This window comes from Myxine glutinosa, chromosome 2, assembly GCF_964187855.1.
Source record: "Myxine glutinosa chromosome 2, kmMyxGlut1.1, whole genome shotgun sequence".
Classification (NCBI taxonomy): domain Eukaryota; kingdom Metazoa; phylum Chordata; class Myxini; order Myxiniformes; family Myxinidae; genus Myxine; species Myxine glutinosa.
In genome coordinates this window covers 197,105,341-197,128,660 of record NC_136262.1, presented here as the reverse complement: position 1 = coordinate 197,128,660, position 23,320 = coordinate 197,105,341, and the positions used below count along the sequence as shown (strand labels likewise).

Sequence of the window (23,320 nt, the reverse complement as noted above, 5' to 3'; positions counted from 1 at the left end):
GACCACACGACATTCAAAATTCCTCATTGATCCTATGAATATTTGCTCATTTTCTAATTTTTTAAACAACTCCATTCTCTTATGGAACTCATCCCCATCTAGGATATTGATAAACTTTACATCAAGTACCTTTCTCTGTGCGTTTATAAAATGATATGTTTCACGGAGGGACCTGGTCTGTCCTCCTCCCGATCCACATACCATTTTAAAATTATAATATTTATTATCCGGTTGATAACCATCAAAGTTCTCACTCCACTCTAATATATTTTTCTTCCCGCCCTCCATTACCCCACTTAACAAATGAATACGTTTATCAGTCTTGAGGACCTTCTGACCCTCTCAACCTCTCGGATCTGGTATTTCTCACACTCATTATGTTTTCCATTTATATACCAAGGTTGATTACACCTCCACCCTTTAGTCTGGTTAATACTTGGTTCTATCATTTATTTATTTATAAAAAAGGCGGCGGTAGCCCTTAAAATCCCTAACCCCCCTTTTTAACTTATCACTTATATATATATATATATATATATCTTATCACTTATATATATCTTATCACTTATATATCTTATCACTTATATCTTATCACTTATATATCTTATCACTTATATATCTTATCACTTATATACTTATATAACCATAAGGGAGACTATCAATTCCATTTTCTAAAATATATCGTTTATCATCATATGCTCCTAGTGCTAGTTTATTTATCTCTTCTGAATATAATTCATACTTATAACTCCTAATCCCTTTTACCTTTCGATACTGTTCCCCCCCACTCATCAAACATTGATAATAATGACCAAAATTTATACTTTCTTTAATTACATTTTTCTTAATCCCCTTGAGCTTCTGATCACACTTCTCCACATTCCCAACTCTATATTTATACGCATAGGCCTTTGCTCTCAATGCTATGAACTCACTCAGAATATTTCCACCAAGCTCATCCTTGAACTTTCCAATCACCTTTTTATTTTGATTCGAGAACAGCTGACTAGTAGCATCATAGTTGCTTGTATCATAAATTACAGAATCAGCTTTCATATCATCATAGACGTCATCTGTCTTGATACTCAGAATGAAGCTGTCCGTATCCATATACATCAACATGACGTTATCATCATACTTTGTTTTCAAATTCTCATAATAATATTCATACATCAGTAGTTTTGATAGATCGAGAACAGTAGTACCAATATAAATCGGTTTATCCATCTCAATTTCTTCTTTCATCATATGAACAGCACAAAAGTTTTCTGTAAAGATTTCAACACGCTCAAAGCTCGGTCTGTTGATTAGTTTGGAAGTTTGTTCCCAGGAAGTTGTCAACTTGATATTTTGTCTCTTTCTAACATTTTCCATAGTCTTCCCAAACACTGCGTTATTCATCAACTTATAAAAATCTTTCTCAAAGTCAGTCTTTCCAAGCGTTCTCTTTCGAGTGTTAAAATCAATATATTTCATTAACCAATAACTCTGTTTGAATTTCAGGACCCGATGAACTTTCTCAACAATTAGACCATGTTTCACAAATTGTAAAAGATTTCTCTGATGTAGTACATAGTTCTTCTTATCAAAGAATGTTGTTAAAAGTTTTTCTGTTCTTGATTCCTTATCAAATGATTTCTGATATTCACTCAACCACTCTGGGTTTGTTAATTCTTTCTCACACCCGAAAGGAAGATCTTTGTTTCTCAAAGAGTTCTTTTGGATACTTTAGATCAACCTCCAGGAAATACCCTTCTTTCCTTTCATCCAACTCTTTTTGTGTTGAACTCAAAATCTTTTCTAGAACACCCTCATGATCACTCTCCCATTTCAATCCTCCATAAGGTTGTGCTTGGGACATTGCCCACCCATAGAGGTTGTTGGCGTCATAATACATGAGATAGGAACTATCTTTCTTTGGATCATAATCTGGAAGATATTTGTTATTTGCTTTTGAATATCTTGATGAGCAGACTTGTGAAATTCCCCCTCTCTTTGCTCTCTCTATCATCAGGAGCATATCAACATCGGTTATCAAATCCAAATCTTGTTTAGTCATTTTTAGCATAGCACTCCAAGCAAGACCCGGTGCTGTGAAATAATGAGCAGGGTCCAAGCCATATCCAGAAAGACACACAGATCTAAATGCTTCGAATACATCTGCTAGAAGAAGGACATCAGTCTTGAGATAGAGATCATGATAATCACCCATATTATTGATATTATATTTTTTCCAAACATTTTGAGCATGTACATAATCATCATCTGAAACATTGCTATTATTTAGAATATTATAAAAATCTTCTTTTGAAGGAAGTTACTTTTCACCAAATCTTTTAAATGAATCCATATAGTCGTACGGGTAAATTCCCTTTTGTGTTAGGAGTTCCGTATCCTCATAATTACTCTCCAAACATGGAAATTTTTTCAAATTTTTAACTAGGTTAGCAAGAGGACTAGCCATGAATTTATATGTATCCAAGAATCGAATTCTTGTAGTTGGTCTTGTTGGAATGATTTTTGTAAAGGAGATGTATTTTTGATCTGTACTTGGAATAGCACTGATACTCCCAGGAGTCTTTGACAACTCTTTAATAAACAAGTGTGTATCATAATGAGCGTTGTTATGAAGAAAGACAGGAATGAACGAGGGGAGTTTATAATTAATATTACAACTTTGATGAGCCGGACCTCTATATTTACCAGTGAGATGACAATGATCTCTAACCTTTAGGCTTTCACCAATTTTCTCCCCACAAATATGATAGACATTGTTTTTTCTAAATTCCCTTTTCTCTTCACTCGTTAAGGACATTGGTTTATTGGTTTCTCTCATTATCGTGGTTAATCGAACACAGTCTTTTTCTAGTCGTTTCACAAACTCCTCTGGGGCATTTGAGCCTCTATACTCCTCTAACTTGTTATATTCATCACCAACGGATGATTTGATATAATAACAAAATCCGCAAGGAGTATGTTTTTGATACTTATTTGTGTATGATTCTTTTGGATCTGGAGCTGCTGTTGCTATTTTTTCCAAGATACTCTCAAAATCAGCATATATCACAAAAGGATGGTTAATTGTTTTATTTTGATCTTTGAATGAAATTTTAGAACCAGGCTTTGGAAGTGTAATGACTGTTGCTTTCTCATTTGAACAATATTGTTTATGAGTATCCAATCTCTCCTGTGAATGAAATGTATTCAAACACCGACGACATGGATAAACTTTACATTTTCTAGAATAGACTTGTGATTTAATTAATCTTGAAAAGTTCTTGATATAAGCATAATGTTCAATTTCACCAGATCGGAAATACAAGAGGTCAACATGTTTTTCTTTCTCATCATCTGAGATTTGTAAAATCTGTACTTTATTATTTTCAGTCAACCCATAAACATTTATAGAAATATTATTTAACTTTTCAAACTTTGAGATATTATTAAGAGTCATCGGAAATTTCAAATTTCCCATATTCAATTCATTTTCATATTTCATATAATTGCTTACTCTTTCAGCATGTTCTTTTGCTGGATGTAGATATGCCAGTACAGACCACAAGAAACACTTGTTATCAGTATTCTGAATATTTACTATAGCATTTTTATCTTTGATGATTTTAGGAAGTTGAATATATGATCTTGCTTGTAGTGGATCAGATTTTAAAATGTGAACATCAACAAACAGAACCTTTTCAACAGTGAGACCGCTTCCGACAATAAGATCATCAATATTATATTCACTATATTTAAGCTCATTAAAGACCTGTTCTTTATTTCTATTATAATCATTTTTATTAAGTACCATGTAAGTTGTTGTATGTAGGTAAAAGTTAAATGGTGGATCTTCCTTTTTACGAAGAACCAATTTAGTCCCCAAATAATATTTACAACTTCCCATTTCAGATATAGTCTTATCAATCTGATCATCTATTCCTTCCTTTGTAAGATCAACAGCAGCTCCCAGAGAACGGGGGACTGGATCTTTGAAACGGAACAATCTAATTTTAATATTTCCTTTGAAAGCACCATCTAAATTTTCAATCTCATAATATGGAACTTGGTGTTTCTTTGTCTTCTCATGACGCTTCCAATCCTTCTTGAGGATGTAGTGTTGACAGCGCTCACAATAGACCTTTGGAAGAACCTTTGGTTTGAGATTCTTCAAATGTTTTTGAGTATCTAAGTGTTGATCATACCCACTTCTCAGAACCCATGTCTTACAAATCTTACAATACTTATTATCTTTACTCTTTAAATGTTTTTGTGTTCTATAATGTTTTTTGATATGTTTGTAGTTCTGCTCACAACTCTCGCAGTAAGTAGAATTCGTCATATTTATATAGTAAAAAACTTCACTATTTACTAGTTATCTTTTACTTAAAATAAAACATGAAAAAATTGAAAACAAGAGTCAGGAAACTCAATTAAATTTGGGGCAACTTATTCATATGATTCTTGGTTAGGATGTGATATCTATAACTAGTCTTCTTCATATCCTTATCACAAAGATCACAATGTTTCATCTCTTCTTCTTTATAACCGTTAAGAACATTATCTAAATGGTGCTTTGTTTGTTTATGTTTCCTTTTATCAAGTACTCTAATTAGCTTATTACAAGGTTCACATCTTATCATATTTTTACTCTTATCAGATGTATTGATAGCATGTTTAATGGTCCTGATATGAATATCATATCGATTGTACTGTTTATCACAGGCGGAACAATAACCAGATTTCATGTTATTTATATAGTGAGAAACTTCATATTTCTTCATCACTAAACTCTATATAGTAATCGGAATCATCAATAAAACTACTCTCATAACTATCATTTGAGCACAAACTATTAGCATCATAACTATCATCTGAGTTCAATGAAATACTATCATCACTATCGTCCGAGTTCAATGAAATAGTAAAATCTTCACTGCTGTAATGACTCATTTTTAATTAGCAGAAAAAACCTTTCCATCTATACCAATATACTTTCTTTCATTAACGGATTCAATCTCTACATTTTTAATATCAAAAGTTATCTTTAAATAATCTCTAACTATCATAGAACGAAATGACATTTCACCAGAAATATTAACATCATTCATTTTACTTAGATCTACACCCTTTGGATTATTAAAGTAAATACAAATTTCTCCACGAGTATTGTTGATGGTCTTATCATTCTTTTTCAAAGTATCGTGGTCAATCACTTTTTCAAGCTTTGAATAAATTGCCAGGAGTAGAGGAGAAACTTTTGTTAGATTTACTTTAATGGATGTCTTTCCAGGTATAGTTAGAGCTCTTCCTTTAAATGAAATAGAGGGGCTCATGTTATTTTCCATAACTGGTTTTACCCAAAAATTTCCATATTTATCTTTGTTCAATTTAACATCTTTGACATATTTTTCTATATCTTTCACCGAAGTAGAGATTGATTGAAATTTGTCTTTTGTGCTTTGAAACATTGTATTTATTAATGAATAAACTTGCATTTAGTTTAAGTAAAAATTTACTATATAAATATGATAAGTTCTGAAGGATATTTAGAATTTCCAGACTCTCCATATGATAAATTAGAGAATTGTCCGGCTTGTGATAGAATAGGGCTTAATAATGAGGGTTCATATAAACAATGTATTTTCTGTGATTTAATCTATCTATAATTCCAGTAATCTCTGTGTGTTTGTTTGTACGTTTGTTTGTCTGTGACCGCTGTTTCTCGACAACCACGGGTCCGATATACTTGAAACTTGCCAGGTATATTGCTGGGGACCCGAGGATGTGCCTTTTCAAGGTTTCATATTAATCGGACAATTACTTACCGAGCTATGTCCAAAAAACGATTCAACCAATCAGAGAGCAGCGAGCTATCGCGTGTGCCGAACGTGGCGGACACACTCTGCCTCGGATGGCACATTTGAGAGCGTATTCATTTATTTCACGTTTGCAAACTATGTTGGCGCTATGTTGGCGTTAAACTATGTTTTAAAACTAATAAAAACCCCGGGGGGATTGTCACTGTACTCGCAAGCCGTTCGCCGTTCGCTTTGGCGTTGCGAATGGACCAAAACATTTCATGCACCAAACCATTTCATGTAAAGCGTTCGCCGTTCGCTTTGGCGTTGCGAATGAACCAAAACATTTCATGGACCAAACCATTTCATGTAAATAGATGGGGGGATATAATTTTAGATATAGATATAGTACGGGCATGCCCTAGTTTTAATTAATGATAATAAAAAAAAATAAAAAAATATATAACTCTTTTAAATTAGAACCAAAAATGAATTACTTTACAAGATTAATAAGAGAGATGAATGTTAAGTATTGTGATGATAATACACCATTTCTTTCAAGGGAAGAGACTATTTGTATTGAGGAAATGTATAAGGGTTTAATGATATTTATTATTCAAAATAATTTTAATGGAAATGTTAATACAAGATACTATATAAATAAAATAATGAATTATTTTGAAATTAAACCCGAACTCAGGATAAAATATAGAGTTTCTAAAATAGCTCAAAAAAAGTTAGATGACTTGTTTTCCAAATATATAAATGAATGATTTTTTACCCGTTTGGGAAAATAAGATAAAATTTAATAACCATAAAAACATTCCAAATTCATTGAGATGTCTAATAGTTGGTTCAAGCGGATGTGGAAAAACCTGTTTACTTTTAAAGATGCTCCTTGGTCCTAATTTTTTAGATTATGATAATTTAATAATTTTTACAAAGTCTACTTTTCAACCCGAGTATCAACTACTCTCACAGGGTTTTAATGCATGTCTTAAAAAGGAAGACATTATCGGTTTATTTAAACTTCAAAACAAACTAAATTATTATAATATTGAAGATATAATACAATTATTTTGTGATACACAGAAATCAAAATCGAAACCAAAACCCATAACTTGTATTCTCAGTGATAATACGGATGATATACCTTCACCTCAAGATTTAGATAAATCAAAAAAGAACCTCGTCATCTTTGATGATTGTGTTAATGAGAGAAACCAAACAGTAATGGATAGCTACTATACAAGAGGGAGACATTCTTCTTGTAATTGTATTTATCTTAGTCAGTCATATTTTCAACTCCCTCGACGCTCAATAAGAAACAATGCTAATACTTTTATTTTATTTAAGTTAAATTCAATAGATGTAAATAATTTTTGGAGAGATAATTGCTCTACGTTATGTAGTAAAAAAGAATTTGAAAATTATATGAAACACACGATTGGAAAATATAAATATATTGTTGTGAAACAAGATGAGATATTAAAGGATGTATTTTTATTTTAAACATAATTACATATATAAATGACAACAATTATTATTAATCTTGTGGGTAAATCTGCTTCAGGAAAGAACTTTCATAAATCTAAACTCTTGAATAGTAAAAATGAAAAGATTGTAAGTTTTTTTTAAAAACACCCTATGATTCGTTTTGTGAGTACTACAACCAGAGCAAAGCAACCAGGAGAAGTAGAAGGGAAAGATTATTACTACATTTCAATGGAGGAACATATGCGATTGAGGAACGAAGGTCAAATATTTGAGGAGGTCTCTCTTGGTTGTACAAAATATTCACATTGTAAGAGTGAGTTAAATAAAGTAAAATCTAATGGTCTTGGGATTTTAGAAACTAATCCTGAAGGAATGAGACAAATTATTAAACAATTGTGTGGTGATGGAGTTAAGATTTTATCATTCGGTTTTGATATCGATGAGGAGACTCAACGCAAACGTATGAAAAGCAGAGATACAAGTATTAGTGAAGAAGAAATAACAACTCGTATTAATACCAATAAAGAATTTGATGAAATATTTAAAGAAAAGGATTCATTTCAACACATTTACTATAATGACAAAGAAAAGGAAAATTTTCCCATTGACCTTTACAATTCATTAAATGATATTTTTCAATAAATAAATACAGAAAATGAATACCGAAGAAAGAGCAAGAAAGTTTAAAGAACATCAAGAGTTGGTTTCAAAAGTTGTAAAGCAACAGGAAGAGATAAAGAAGAAATGGAGACAGAAACTAACTGGTAAAGAAGCCTTTGAAAGAAAACAAGAGAAATTTTTTAAACCGCTTTTAAAAACTCAACACCCTACAGTTCCCACGGTAGAATTTACTCCAAAAAAACTTCAAATGCTCAAAGATTTTAGTCAGATAACAAAACAAGAACTTGGAAAATTAGAATATAATGATGAAGAATTATTTCAGAAACTTGAGGAGGTAAATCAACCCCCTAATTATGTAGTGGAAGCTCTTCAAAACAATGAATATTTGGCAGATTCAAAAACCAGAGCAGGTCTCATTCCAACAGAAGAACCAGCAGTGTTCCATCTTGTGGAAGAAAAGGTATTGATATTTAATGATGAATTGATGTTCTTGAGTTCTACTCAACCAAATGTTAAATTAACTCCAAGATTAATGTTTCTTCTAACAAACCCCGGATTCAGCGGTTCAAAATATTTTGAGGAACTACTTGATATGGAAAGAGAGGAAGATAGGGTATATATTGAGTTGCTAAATGCACTTGATTATGGAGTTTCTGTTGCTGGTAAAAGTAAGAAGAATGAGAAGGAGAAACATATTATTGATGCTTTAAGTAAGCTTGGTTCAGGTGTTAGTTTTCTTCCAAATGACCCATCACAATTAGTTAATAGGCTATTATTGTTCTTAGGTAGTAAGAAGGCTGGAAACAACAATTGTTTGAATGAATCCTCAGCCATTTTAGATCAGTTGATGAATATGAAAATAATTAATAAATGTCAATACAAAGATATTTTATTAGATATTAAATAAGATGAGAAGCACAATTCTTAGTTTTAATTTCACAACGAGCGATTACACAGCTTCATTCCCTTACCCACTACAACTTGACCCCCTTACCTCATATGAGGCATCTTTATTGTCGATGGAAACTTATAATACCTTGTTTAATATCACAGAGAAAAACAACAAGTTTAGTTATAATCCAGGAAGTGGATATAAAACTATAACCGTTCCACCTGGAGCTTACGAGATTTCTCAAATATCTTCAGAAGTCTCTCGCCTTATGAAAGAAAAAGGTGATGAACCAAAAAATATTGTAATAGATATTCAAAAACACACTTCAAAATCAACTATTAAACTTAAAAATAATTATAAAGTTGATTTCACGATTGAAAATTCGTTTAGAGAGCTATTGGGTTTCTCTTCAAAAAAGATTGAAAATAACGGGACGTTTTACAGTGATAATGTTATCCAAATATCCTCCAGTATAAATTCAGTATTAATTCATTGTGATTTGATTGATGGTGCTTATAACGATGGAATAAGAACAAATACAATATTTTCATTCAGTGCATACTCAACCCCGATTGGTTATAAATTTAATATGGAACCAAAAAATCTTGTCTATTTACCTGTGTCAGGAAAAACCATATACAGAGTCAATTTTAGGATAACCGACCAAGATAATCGTATGATATCCTTTAATGATGAAATTATATCCATCAGAATTCACCTACGTGAAGTTTTTCAATAAATAAATAATGGTTATTGTGAGAAAACACGAGTTGGGAAAATATAAAATAATTACAGGGGAGGGCATGTACCTTTCACCATACTATACAAGGTATGTGGGTAGAGGATACTATAAACCTAAGAGACAACGAGGTGTAGGTCATCAATTTCGAAATAAAGGAGATGGGATAATTTTTTTTTTTTTTTTTTTTTTTGTATACAAGATCGAGGCTCGTGAAAGAGCGAACATTTATCACACAGAAATACAAACCGACAAACCGACACATAACCGACAAACCGAAACCGACACATAGAACAAATAACATCGGGAGCGGTAGACAAGATGGGGAGAGAGGGGGAAGCACACAAACACAACATTTTAGAGCAGGAACCGAGAGACATGGAGACATCGAGAGATCTGTGGGAGGGAGAGGGCTTTGGGGGGGAGGCATGGGAAAGGGGGTGGGAGAGGCATAAAACATATGGACACTGCCAGGACTACCAGGAAAGAAGTTGGAATTACAAACAAGGTGGATCTGGGGTGAATTAGTGGGGGTAGAAAAGATCAAGGTTTTGGATGGGCGAAGATAAGAGATGGTGGTGAACAGCTGTTTTAAAGACCTGGAGGGAGGAGTGGGATTGAAGGGAGTGTGGGAGTTTGTTCCAGAGGCGGGAGAAAAGAGGAATGAAGGAGTGAAGGTGAGCAGAGAGCCGAGATTTCGGCAGTTTAACCATCAGAGGCTTGCTGGCAGATCTTGTGCGACCTGTAGGAATATTTGGGGGACAGAGCACAGAGAGAGCTGGGGGAGCAAGGCCGGAGAGGAGTCGGTAGAAGACGGAAAGACCACCAACCTGCCTGCGGTGAGTGAGTGAGAGGCCCTTGGAGTTAGCTTCATCATGGGAGATTCCAATGATTCTGAATGCTTTGCTTTCAACAGCGTGAAGACGAGCTAGGTGTGAGGCAGGAGCACCAGCCCAGAGGGGAGAGCAGTATTCCATTGAGCTGCGGATGAAAGCCTTGTACGTGTTGAGGAGCTCAGGTGTGCCAAGGAAGGACTTCGCACGACGGAGGATGCCCAGTCGGCGACTGGCTTTGCAGGCCAGCTTGGAAATGTGGTTTTCCCAAGAAAGATCATGGCAGATAGTGAGACCCAAAAGCTTCAGCGACAGAACTTCTTGGAGAGGATTGTTGAGAAAGTAGATGGGAGGGTTGTCCAGTCGATCTTTTCGGAGAGACATAGTAAGAGTGTGAGATTTGTCAGGATTGAAAGACATGTTCCACTTGTTTGACCAGTCTGTGATTTTGTCCAGGTCTTCAGAGAGTGAGGAGGCTGCAGACTGCCGATCTGAGGGAAGAGGAATGGAGCGGCAGAGAGTGGAGTCATCAGCAAAGAGATAGAGAGGATTTTCCAGAGAGTCGGAGAGATCATTGATAAAGACCAGAAAAAGCACAGGGCCCAGCACACTGCCTTGGGGAACTCCAGCCTGAACAGGAAGGGGAGATGAGAGAAATCCATTCAGGGCCACACGTTGACTACGACCAGAGAGGAAGTCCGCAAGCCATGCATAGAGATTTCCATGGATACCATAGGAGTAGAGTTTGGTGAGCAGAGCTGGGTGCCAGACCGTATCGAAGGCACGTGATATGTCGAGGGAGACAGCTCTGATTTCCTGTTTGGCATTGAGGACCTCCATCCATTGTTGAGACAGGAGAAGCAGCATGTCCAGAGTAGAGTGACCTGGTCTGAATCCAAATTGATGATCAGAGATCAAGCCATTGGAGAAGAGGAAAGATTTCATATCCGAAGCAATGATGGATTCCATGACTTTGCTGATAATTGGGAGCAGGCTGATTGGTCTGTAGTTAAAAGGATCTGTTTTGATACTCTAATGGGTATTGGTTCAACCATCCTTAAACATAAAGACCTAATTGGTTCAACTGCTTCTGCCGTGGGTTCAGTTGCGGGTGCTATAAAGAGTATAAAAGATGCTCAAAAGGAGTCTCATAAATTACAAGCAATCAAAGAAATAAAAAAAGGTAAAACTCAACTATCTTCACAAGAACGACAAAAAATCATTAAAATACTTGGGTCAGGGTTTCAACAATTTTAATGCGATATAAATACAAGTATGGAAGCGATTGATAGTATCTATGATTTGGATGATACGATTATCATTTCAAACTCCACTAAAAAGGAAGACTATTTTAAGGTAAATGCTATAACAGGAACAGACTGGAATTCAAACGGAACAAAAAGTTTTGAAATAAATAATCAACAAACTTACTTGAATATAGCTGATAGTTTCTTGCTGTGTAAATTTAAATTCACTAAGGCTACGAATAATACTAATGCTACACTTGTAAATGATTTCTTCTGGAAAATGTTTGACAGTGTCCGCCTGTATATTGGAACACAAGAGGTTGAAGCAGTTGATTATGTCTCTGCTACATCTGAAATGATGAAATTTACACTATATTCATTTAGTGATAGAATGGGTAAGGGAGCTGTTGAAGGTTTTATTCCTGATATGTCAACGGGTACAAACGCAGACCCTGGTTATAGTCAAAGGAAGTCAATTTATAATGATGACGCAAAAGCTGAGAATAGTTTTACCGTAGCAGTACCTCTGAAAGGTATATTTGGATTTTGTGATTATGATAAAGTTTTGTATGGGCTTAAAATTAGATTTCAACTACAAAGGAATGATAATGTAAATAGATTGCTTTTTGGGGTTGAAAATGCTTTTGGAGAAAATAATAAATTTGTTATTAATGATTTGTGTTGGTATATCAGTGAATATACTCCTAATCTTAAAACGGAAGAGATGTTAAATAGAAGACTTAACTCAAAGAAACCGCTAAATGTATCATACCTTAAAAGAAGATGTCAACACGTTAAACTGGAACACACTACCTACACTTGGAATTTGGGTGTTCTTCAAGGAAAGCCACGATACCTCTGGCTCATTTTTTAAAAACCAGATGGAGATGAAGGCACTGATAAGAATAATGCACTGAGTGATAATGCTAAGGTGAAACAACTTCGGGTTTCTCTTGATGGCACATTTTATCCGCGAGATAGATTGGAAATTGATTGGGAAAAAAATGATTATGCGGAAGCCTACAAGTCCTACCAAAAGGTGTGTGAAAGTAATTGTAATAATGATCCTATTTTGGATATGGTTGCGTTTCAAAAACTTTATACAATCTACGCAATTGACCTGAGTTCTCAAAAGGAAACTATAAAGTCTAATCGAGTGGATACTTCTCTATACATTGAAAGAGGGGAGAGTGAAGAGGTTAATGCATATTGTTTGCTTTTGGAAGAAACAGAATTACAGATTAATACAGATAATGGTGTTATGATTAATATCACATAGGTTTTTTCTCATAAATAAATGGTAGGGGTATATGTTAATCAAATCAATCTTAATAAATTAACATCTTGTATTCAAAATCAAAAGCCTTGTATTATTAATGTTAATACAATTCAAAGAAAAGGAGCTGTAAGAATTGATGTTTTACTCACACACACACAAGTAAAAACACTAAATGATGTTGGATCACTTAAAATTAAAATGACGAAACCTATGTTAAAGAAATATTCAATAGACGAGTCAAGAGGAGGATTTCTCCCGTTTCTAATTCCTTTATTTGCTGGTTTAAGTGCGGCGGGAGCATTGACTGGTGGTATTTCAGCAGCGGTAAAAACTGCTAACGAAAGGAAGGCACAACTAAAAGCTCAAAAAGAATTGGAAAGACATAACAAGGAGTTGGAGAAACAAATTAGTGGAAGTGGTGTAATTGTAGATTTTGCTCAAAAACTTGAAAGTCTACCTGATAAAGCTAGATTGTTGGTTGGAGATATGCTTTCCTCTATCGCTCAAGCGGTGTTAAACTAACTAAACGGGGTAATGGATTGTATCTTTCTCATAAATAAATGGATAAATGGTTTAAACAATTTGGAAAGAATACAACGTCAAATATAGAACTAGTTAAGTATTGTAAAACACTAAAAATTGATAATGTGGTTATTTGTATGAGAGATGAATTAATACATATAAATAAGAATACAAAGAATATTATTATGAATTTAGACACAGAATGGTTCTCATTGGGTTTGTATTCATAATAGTCAGGATAAATATTATTTTGATAGTTATGGTATGCCACCACCTGTTGAAGTAATACAATTCTTACAGAATGGTGTTTATCAAACATTTCAAGTTCAAGAAATTAATTCTAAATGTTGTGTTCAATTATGTTTATATGTATTATTTCAACTCAACAATAATGAAAATTTTTATGATATCATTTTAAATCTAATATAAATGACTTATGTTGGAAAAGATGGTTCTATCTTTGGAAAATCCTCTCAGGATATTGATTTATCAAATTATTATACAAAGGCACAGGCTGAACGACAAAAATATAGTGTAAGTAAAAATATTAATATGAAGAATACTTATAAATTAATCAATTATCCAAACCCTACAGATGCGAATGACTTAATTAGATTAAGTGATTTATCACAATATATATTTTTAAAGAAAACAGCACGTTTTGTTAAACAAGTAAAATTTACAACCACAACACCTGGTTATACTGACCATACACCTTTCCTCATTGAATTTAACTACCTGCTTACAATTGAATTTTATAAAGAAGGACATATAGTTAATATGCGAATTAATAAATGGGGGTATGATATGCCTGATTTAGGGTATAATTGGTCTTTTTCAATAAACATAGAAGACCTACATGATTTTAATCAGTCTCGTAAAGAAGAATATTATCCACTTGGTGAGGATAAGGATTTATGTGGAAGTACAATTAATAAACAACAAATACATGGTTTTAAGAAAAGAAAAATATATGATAGTATAGCGATGGTTAGCATGACAAAGAAGGAAGGTCATGAGATAAGGATAGAAAGCCAAGGAATACAAACCAATTTGGTAGTGGGAAGATGGGGTGGTATTACCTGTCATAATATTAATCTCACATATATTTCTGATACATAAATGGCAGGAAGAAGACTACAAGAGAATTATAATTTTTGTATTCAAGGATACCTACAAGAAAAGGGTGCTCGGTATTACATACCTTATGATTTGGAGCATATACATGGGAATTTTGTCATTAAAAACTGGCCTTATACTGATATTGTTAAACCCACAAATAGAGACTTGTTTAAAATATTAAATAAAAATGAACTTCTCAAAGTTATGAAATATAAAACTCTTTTAGAAATCGTCAACAAATCTTATTGGTATCCTATTATGAGAAAAATAATTATAGATACAAGAATATCTCAAAATCCAGATGAGTATATGTATAATATTCTTTGGGGTTCAAACTCAAGGGTAGCAAGGGATGAGGAAGGAGTTGAAGAAGAGAAGGAGGAAAGAAAGAAAAAGGAGAAGAAGGAAAGGGAGAGGGAGGAGAAGGAGGAGAGGGAGAAAAAGGAGAAGGAGGAAGGAGAGAAAAGGGAGAAGGAGAAAAGAGAGAAAAAGAAGAAGGAGAGGGGAAAAAAGGAGAAGGAGGAGAGGGAGCAAAGAGAGAGGGAGGAAAAATATAGAAAGATGGAAATCAGTGAGATTAATAAAAGATTGAAGGTATTACAGCAAATAAATCAAACTCAACGCACTGAGGAGGAAAATAAAGAAATGAAAAGTCTAATGGAAATATTATTTTCAAGAATAACGGCGTCAATGTCTTCACTTTCAGGGAGGAGATTTAAACGAGAAAGTGGTGAAGAAGAAGAAGAAGAAGAAGGAAAAGATTATGTGGTTGATGATGTTGGTGTTATTGACTTTAGTTAGTTTTATTTGTAAATAAATGGAGGAGAGAGTGAAGGCATTCCTTAGGATTCTTTATGTTTTAAAAATTAAGATAGAAATGTATATGTTGAAAACCAAAAAGGTTTTGATCCTCTGTCAGAATTTTTCTGATAAATAAATATGAGTTATTGTCTCAAATGTAAAAAGAAAACTAAATCTAAAAACATCTCTTATGTTAAAGCTAAAAATAATAGAGTTTATCAAAAAGGAATATGTCAAGTGTGTGGCTCTAAAAAGTGCCAATTCATCTCTCCTAAAAGTGGAGGAGACATACAAAAGTTTCTCTCAGGAAGTAAATTTACAACAACTGGAATTCCAGGGGAATTACACCTTCCAGGGTATTCTTTCTGTGGTCCAGGAACAAACCTGGATAAAAGATTAGATGAGGCTGACAATCCTAAACCTTGGTCTAAACCTACAAATAGGGTTGACGAAGTGTGTATGAAGCATGATATTGCTTATGGGAAAACCACTACGTTGACTGAAAAACATAAAGCCGACAGCGAAATGTTGTATAATTTGTCTTTGATACAAAATCCAACGTTGAGAGAGAAAGTTGATAGGTTTATTGTGAGAAATTTGATAAATGCTAAATTGAAACTTGGTCTTGGTTATTCCTCAAAAAACTATTAGGCTCTAATGATGTTATCAAGACTGAGGAGCTTTTGGCTGAAGAATTACACAAACCTATAATCACAAAGTTTAAAAGAAGGAAGGTTTATTCTAAATACACCGACCACATATGGTCCGCTGATTTAATTGAATTGAATAATGACAGGGGATACAGGTATGCTTTAACCGTTATTGATTTGAGGAGTAGATTTGCCTGGGTTGTTCCGTTGAAAAACAAGAGAGGTAATACTTTAATGTTAGCCTTTAAGCTAATATTTGATAGGGATAAAAGGAAACCAAAGAAGTTATGGACTGATGAGGGAACAGAGTTCTATAACAAAATATTTATGAAATTTCTTAAGGGGGAGGATATTAAATTATACAGCACCTTTAATGAAGGAAAGGCAGTTGTTATTGAGCGTTTTAATCGTACTTTAAAAGAAAAATTATATAAAAAATTCACACAACTCGGTTCTCAACAATGGGTGTATTTAATCCAGAATATTGTTCATAATTACAATAATACAGTTCATTCATCAACAAAATCAAAACCATCAGAAACATTTACAAAATTAAAATATGAAATGGGGATTAATTTGAAAAAACCCAAGTTCAAAGTTGGTGATATGGTAAGAATATACAAATGGAAAAGCCATTTTGAAAAAGGTTATACACAAAAATGGACTCGTGAATTATTTAAAATCATTGATGTAATGGATACAGTCCCTTGGACTTACAAATTATATGATATGAATGGGGAAGAAATCTTGGGTTCATTTTACTCACAAGAATTACAAAAAATAAAACTGATAAGCCATTAAACAACAACCATCCATATATAAGTGATAAGTTAAAAAGGGGGGTTAGGGATTTTAAGGGCTACCGCCGCCTTTTTTATAAATAAATAAATGATAGAACCAAGTATTACCCAGACTAAAGGGTGGAGGTGTAATCAACCTTGGTATATAAATGGTAAACATAATGAGTGTGAGAAATACCAGATCCGAGAGGTTGAGAGGATCACTGGTCAGAAGATCCTCAAGACTGATAAACGTATTCATTTGTTAAGTGGGGTAATGGAGGGCGGGAAGAAAAATATATTAGAGTGGAGTGAGAACTTTGATGGTTATCAACCGGATAATAAATATTATAATTTTAAAATGGTATGTGGATCGGGAGGAGGAGAGACCAGGTCCCTCCGTGAAACATATCATTTTATAAACGCACAGAGAAAGGTACTTGATGTAAAGTTTATCAATATCCTAGATGGGGATGAGTTCCATAAGAGAATGGAGTTGTTTAAAAAATTAGAAAATGAGCAAATATTCATAGGATCAATGAGGAATTTTGAATGTCGCGTGGTCCTTGGAGGGTAAGTAAGGACTCCCCCATTCACTTACATGTAAAAGGAGAAGGGGGTGTCGCGGTAATCAGGGGAAAAATGGGCAGTTTGGGAAAAAGTCCCATCTAAATACATGGGTGTCCTGGAAGCCCCATTATCTCCCTACAATCGGCTAACTGAATTCAACCACCAACTATTTTTGAGATCAGCTTAGGCCAAAAGGTCAACATAGGCCAAAGGTCAACCACTTTTTAAATTTCTAAAACCCTCAATTTTCATCCAATTGACTTGAAATTTGAATAGGATTTACACATCGGCTTGCTGAATTTAACCAGCAACTATTTTTGAGGTCAACATAGTCCAAATTTCTAAAATTGTCAATTTTCATTTGATTAACTTAAACTTTGAAAACGATTTGCATATTAGGTCACTGAATTCAACCGTTAATTAGTTTTGAGGTCAAAAGGATGCTCTACTGAGTGCCATTCTACTTTGTTCTGTTTTGCCAAGTGTCACTCTATGAGCGATTTTTACCTTCGCAAAAGCGGAAGGTTATGTTTTGATCGCTGTGTATTTATTTGTATGTCTGTGTGTGTGTGTGTGTGTATGTTATTCGCATAACTCAAAAAGTATTCAACCGAATTGCATGAAATTTGGTGGGATGATTGGTTATTATACGGGACACATTTGATTAGATTTTGGGAGCAATCGGGTCAAAGGTCAAGGTCAAGGTCACGAAAAGGTCAAAATCGTATTTTTACCATAGCGCGGTCAATTTTTATCCAATTGGCATGCAACTAATGCCAAAATGTTCAGAATTCAATGCCCGATCTTGTGATATACGACATGACCCAGTGAAGACATTACCCTTGTTAGCGGTTGGGGGTCAAAGGTCAGGGGGGGTCACGACCTTGCAAAATGTGCGTTTTTTGTCATAACTCGGTCAATTCTTATCCGATTTGCATGAAATCAGCACCAAACTGTTCACTGTTCTGTTCCCTACACTCCCATGCCAAGTACAGAACAGTAGCTGCGGCGAAGGTATGCGCTCTACCGAGTGCCCGTTCTAGTTCATTTGTTTATTTGTCTGTTTGTCCGTACAGAATAAATGTGATTTTCTCTGCAACCGTTGGTCCGATTGATAGGAAATGTTCACCATTGGTGCAACTCCACCTGTAGAATTTTTTAATTATAAACATGATGTCATAGGTCACGTGGTATGGCTGCCATATTGGAAAAACCGAAAAAATTGCACCTTTATATCTCCAAAAGTGCTGCATAGAAAAAATTGATACATGACTCATTGCAAAGAACTCTCCATGGGAAATAAAATGTTAATGTTGATGTCATATGTACCTCCATTATGACGTCATAATTCGATAAGTACAAAGCTTCATCCGATTAAGATGAAATTTCTTGAGCATCATCTCGGAATAAATTGGTGGGGAAAAACAAACAAACGATGACGTCATTGGTCACGTGGTTCAGCCGCCATATTTGTTTTAACAAAAAAGCCTTAAAGACCACTGAAAATACGTTCTGGCAAGGACGTAATTTGATACTCTGCTCATTCTTGTTATTCATTGATGACATTCAGAGCAGATGGCCGATCGTGCCTTTCATGCAATCTCTGATTGCTCTTTCTTGGTATTACTGTTTTACTATCCTATAAGATATAGCTCAGCGGGAGTGTACACTTGCCTTTGAGCTACTGCTCTGGGTCTGCCCGACTATAAACTGAAGGATTGCTGCTTTGAAAACGGAACGGTTTCTATTATAGTGTGCCATGGGACGGAGGTTAAAACAGGTGTTCCGTCTTATAGAGAGCATTATTTGGTGGCGTTAAAGACCCTGTTGGTTCACGAGTTATCAAGTGACCACTGTATTCGTCGTGTGTGTGTGTGTGTGTGTGTGTGTGTGTGTGTGTGTGTGTTTGTGTGTGTGTGTGTGTGTGTGTCTGTGTGTGTGTCTGTCTGTCCGCAGCATAACTACCCGATGATATCATCCGATCTTGACGAAACTTGGGTGGGAGGTTGATATCATGATCTAGTTGTGTCCTGCCTAGAGTGGGCGTATTGCGCCCATTGTGGGCGGAGCCACGCCCGAAAAAGATGTCTTTTTAGGGGGTAATCGAGTTCAAGCTACATCTTCTCCGAGGGGTTTGGTGGAATCTGACAGGGGTTTCGGTATTTGGTTAGGCCAATGTCATGTGTCTAGCCCCACAGAGCTTGATTTTTCATTTTTGCCCCAAGGTCAAGGTCACAAGGTCACGAAATTTAGAAAAGTCAATTTTTGATGGTTTTATTACATTGCTTGCTTCTTGATAGGGTGAAATGTCGTACATGATCTTATATTATCACATACATCATGAAATACAAGTTTTCCAACAAATTTCAGAATCTTCGGCCTTTGACCTTTGAAGGTCACAAAGGTCAAATTTTCAAAGTTGTCAGAATCGAACCGAATTTTCGGTATTGTGTAGATAACTAACCTCATAACTGATTATATATTATTTTCTATCTCATTTCGGTCAGTAACCTTCGTTTTGACATTTCAAGGTCACAAAGGTCAAATTTTAAAAGTTGTCGGAATCGAACCGACGAATACTGCTCGCTCGTATGATCATCTCATATATGTATCAATTTCCATATGCGTACAGTTAAACTTCTGTACGCATGTGCCACATTAATGTGAGTATTTCAAAAATGTTTGAAATCCCCGCCGAACAAAAAACGACTCCTGCGAACAATTGACGACACTTCCGAACCCCCGCGCATGTTTGGCGAACTTTTGGAGCCTAAAATACGAATGTTGGACTTTGCCATTTTTTCGACATTCGCATCCTTCACGAACCGTTCGCGTGTCCCATGAAAACCCACCTTAAGCACGATATCTCAAAATGTTATGGGCGGGTTATGACAAAACTTGGTGGATGAGTTGAGTTGGTAACAATTTGAAGCTGATTCGGTTTTGGTTCAGGTCTGGATGCAGATCTGGATTCTACAATTTTTTAAGTGATTCTTCACCAGAGAGATATCGGGCCAACGACAATATATAGGAAGGCAGTGACATCTCGGATTCGGACAAAACTGTCATTATAATGTTATGAACAGATTCGGACAAAACATTGTGGAAAAAGTTGGGTATGTGACGAGAACAAGGGTATTGATTAGATAATCATGGTGAAGATCCGGCTTATTTATTGGAATACAAAACGTGAACTGTTTTCCGGGCGGAGGAATGCGCTCTACTGAGTGCCATTCTATTTATCCCTTGCTATATCTTTGTGGCAGACGCCCCTCGAGCCCAACGCCCCTCGACCCCCCTGCCGCCTGCCCCTAAATCTGGCCCTTCTCCCTTATCTTGGGAGTTTGCAAAAATTTGATGTGCATCTCAAGTCCTTACACAAACATGTCAGACAGAATTGATTCTAAAACACGATAAATGCGAGTTTCTCGTTTTTCCAGTTACCCACAGCTTCGCTTTGTTAGACGCTGGTATATTAATGCGCTCTGCACTCAGTTGTTTCATCCAGGGAAACTGGCTTTGTTACAACATTCTTTGATAACATGGTGGAGATACAGATATCTTGGCTTGGAATCAAACTCTTCCCCTGATATAAGATAACCGGATTGTCTGTTTTATGATGCCAACGCAGCTTTATGATAGGATTTTACTTGTAAAATAATTAGCTCCATTCTAATTGTTATCTTGGGTGTGGTGGGAGGGATACACAAGTAGAGGTGGAGAGAGAGAGGGGGTGTGAGGGGAGAGGTGACAAAAGGAAAAGGGGGCCAAAAGGAGATAGATGATGGAAGAAATGGGAGAAGAGTGTACTGTATTCAGAATTCGGACATTGTTGCATTCTTAATATAGAGATGGCTTCTTACATGAATGCTTAACCTCTTTCTCGACCCAATTTAGTCGAACTATGTTTACCTTACACCATTGGTTACAGGGCAGTGGAAGCTCTCTGAGAATACTGGAGCAGGAGAAGGAAACGGTTCAAAGGATTGCACACCATTATCCAGCATATGCCACGATTCCCATCTACAATGACGAGGCGGATCCACTGGTGGGGTGGTCGAAGCCTGAAGAGTGGCGAGCTGATGTCACTTATGCCGCCATGGTCGTCAAGGTGTGCACCGAGGATGATGTGCAGTTGACTCTTTGATGATGCTGTCACATCACCTGCATCATCCAACATTAGCATGTTTGCCTTGAGGTCCAGCTCAATGTTACATGGAGTGAACTCGTCTGCTTTTAGTGCAGCTCCCCTACTCTTGGTCTATTTGTAAAGTTTACCGCAGTCTTTAGCAAAAATGTGTTTGCAAGTATTAATGTGAGAGTACCGAGTTCCTCGGTAGGTGTCTTTTGCTGAAGCAGGTCGACTCTATCCTTCACAACCAAAACGAGTTCTTCATTCTACACTTGATGTCTCTCCCACAGATCATCTGTCAACATCAGCGGCTTATTCTTAGGAAACCAAACAACACGATCAACTACATGCTGCTGAGTAACGACAACGGGTTTCTCAGCTACACCCCTCACCACTTTACTCAACGCACCCTCACCGCGCGGTTCCAGGTCAACGTTACGCACCCGCCACATGTACAACTTCTGCGGAAGCCGGTTCTCTCAGCTATGGCCTTACTTGCCTTACTTGGTAAGCTTTGTCCAAATCACAATGGCTCTTGTGGAAGGACAGTGGTGATTTGCATTGTTAAACATGGTGGCACCCTTTCCCCGATCACCGCCTCCACCCCTCGTCCTTTTCCCATCTCGACCCCTATCCCTTCTTTCCCTCCCTTTCCCACTCGAGGCATGCACCATTCAATAACAAAGAAGTGTAATAGGATTGTTGTTGTTGTTATATAGCCCTGGACAGTGAGCAAGCCCACGGCACGGGGACAGCCGATTGATCTCCCAGGAACAACCCAGAGATCCCCACATGTAGGATAGTGTACACTCACCTTGACAGAGTTAAAGAGAGAGAGTTAGAGAGAGAGAGAGAGAGGGTTAGAGAGAGAGACAGAGAGATAGAGAGAGACAGAGAGAGAGACAGAGAGACAGAGAGAGAGACAGAGAGAGAGACAGACATTTCGTTCCTCTTTATTACTGGGAAGTCAGTGTACATGATGAAAAGTCATACGACACATTTCATATAAATAAGGATGGGGGTTACATGAGGGCAAGGACTAGAATTTACAAATGAACTTGGAGGACACCATCAACCAAGCTGCAAAGGGATTCCTTCACGCACCATCGCTGTGAGAAGAGCGTACATTCGATGAATTCAAGCTCCAGATGTAAACGAGACGTAACTAGACCTTTGAAAATCATAAAAACATCATCATCAGATAAAAGTGGTGCACGAATGGTTTGCATTTTATGCTTTCTTGATAAATAAATAGCAAGTTTTGCCTCCGCAAACAGATAGTTGGCTAAAATACATTCTTCTTTACACCGGTAAGAAAAATTAAAGCCAAATATAAAAACACAATGTGTGAAAACCAAGCCTAGCCCTTCAATCACACGTGATAAAACTGAAAAAAGAGGAGCCAACCTCGTACATTCAATAAAAGCATGAAAAACAGTTTCAGGGACATCACAGAAGGGACACATTTCCGAGTTGTCAGGGCATATGCGGTGAGATAAAACGTTTGAAGATAAAATATAATGTGCCAGTCGCCATTGCAGGTCCCCAGTGCGTTTGACAATGGGTGCCCTATACATGGTGAGCCATTTGATTGTTGCGGCAGCGCCAATTTGGAGCAGAGGTCTCCAGTGTGTTTGAGGTTCCGTCGGTTTACAGGGAACAAGAATTCCAACACACATGGAATAAACAGAGGATTTCTCCATTGTATTAAAAGGAATAAGACCTTGGAAAGAGATTAAAAGTTTTGGAAAGGGGCATTGTGACAAAGAGGGGTTAGCTTCCACCAGTGGGTCCCATTTTAGCCCGGTTTGTTTAAAAAGGCGTAAAATCAGAGAGAAGAT

General features: G+C 36.0%; 1 protein-coding gene across 1 annotated transcript in view; it reads left to right on the top strand.

Annotated features, from left to right (window-relative positions):
- The window catches only part of IDUA (alpha-L-iduronidase), a 200,754-nt gene that overhangs the window by 146,431 nt on the left and 31,003 nt on the right, over positions 1-23,320 (top strand). The window contains exons 7-8 of the mRNA XM_068106517.2: positions 21,279-21,458; positions 21,770-21,986. Of these exons, the coding sequence (XP_067962618.2) occupies positions 21,279-21,458; positions 21,770-21,986 (397 nt within the window). The remainder of the gene's footprint in view (positions 1-21,278; positions 21,459-21,769; positions 21,987-23,320) is intronic.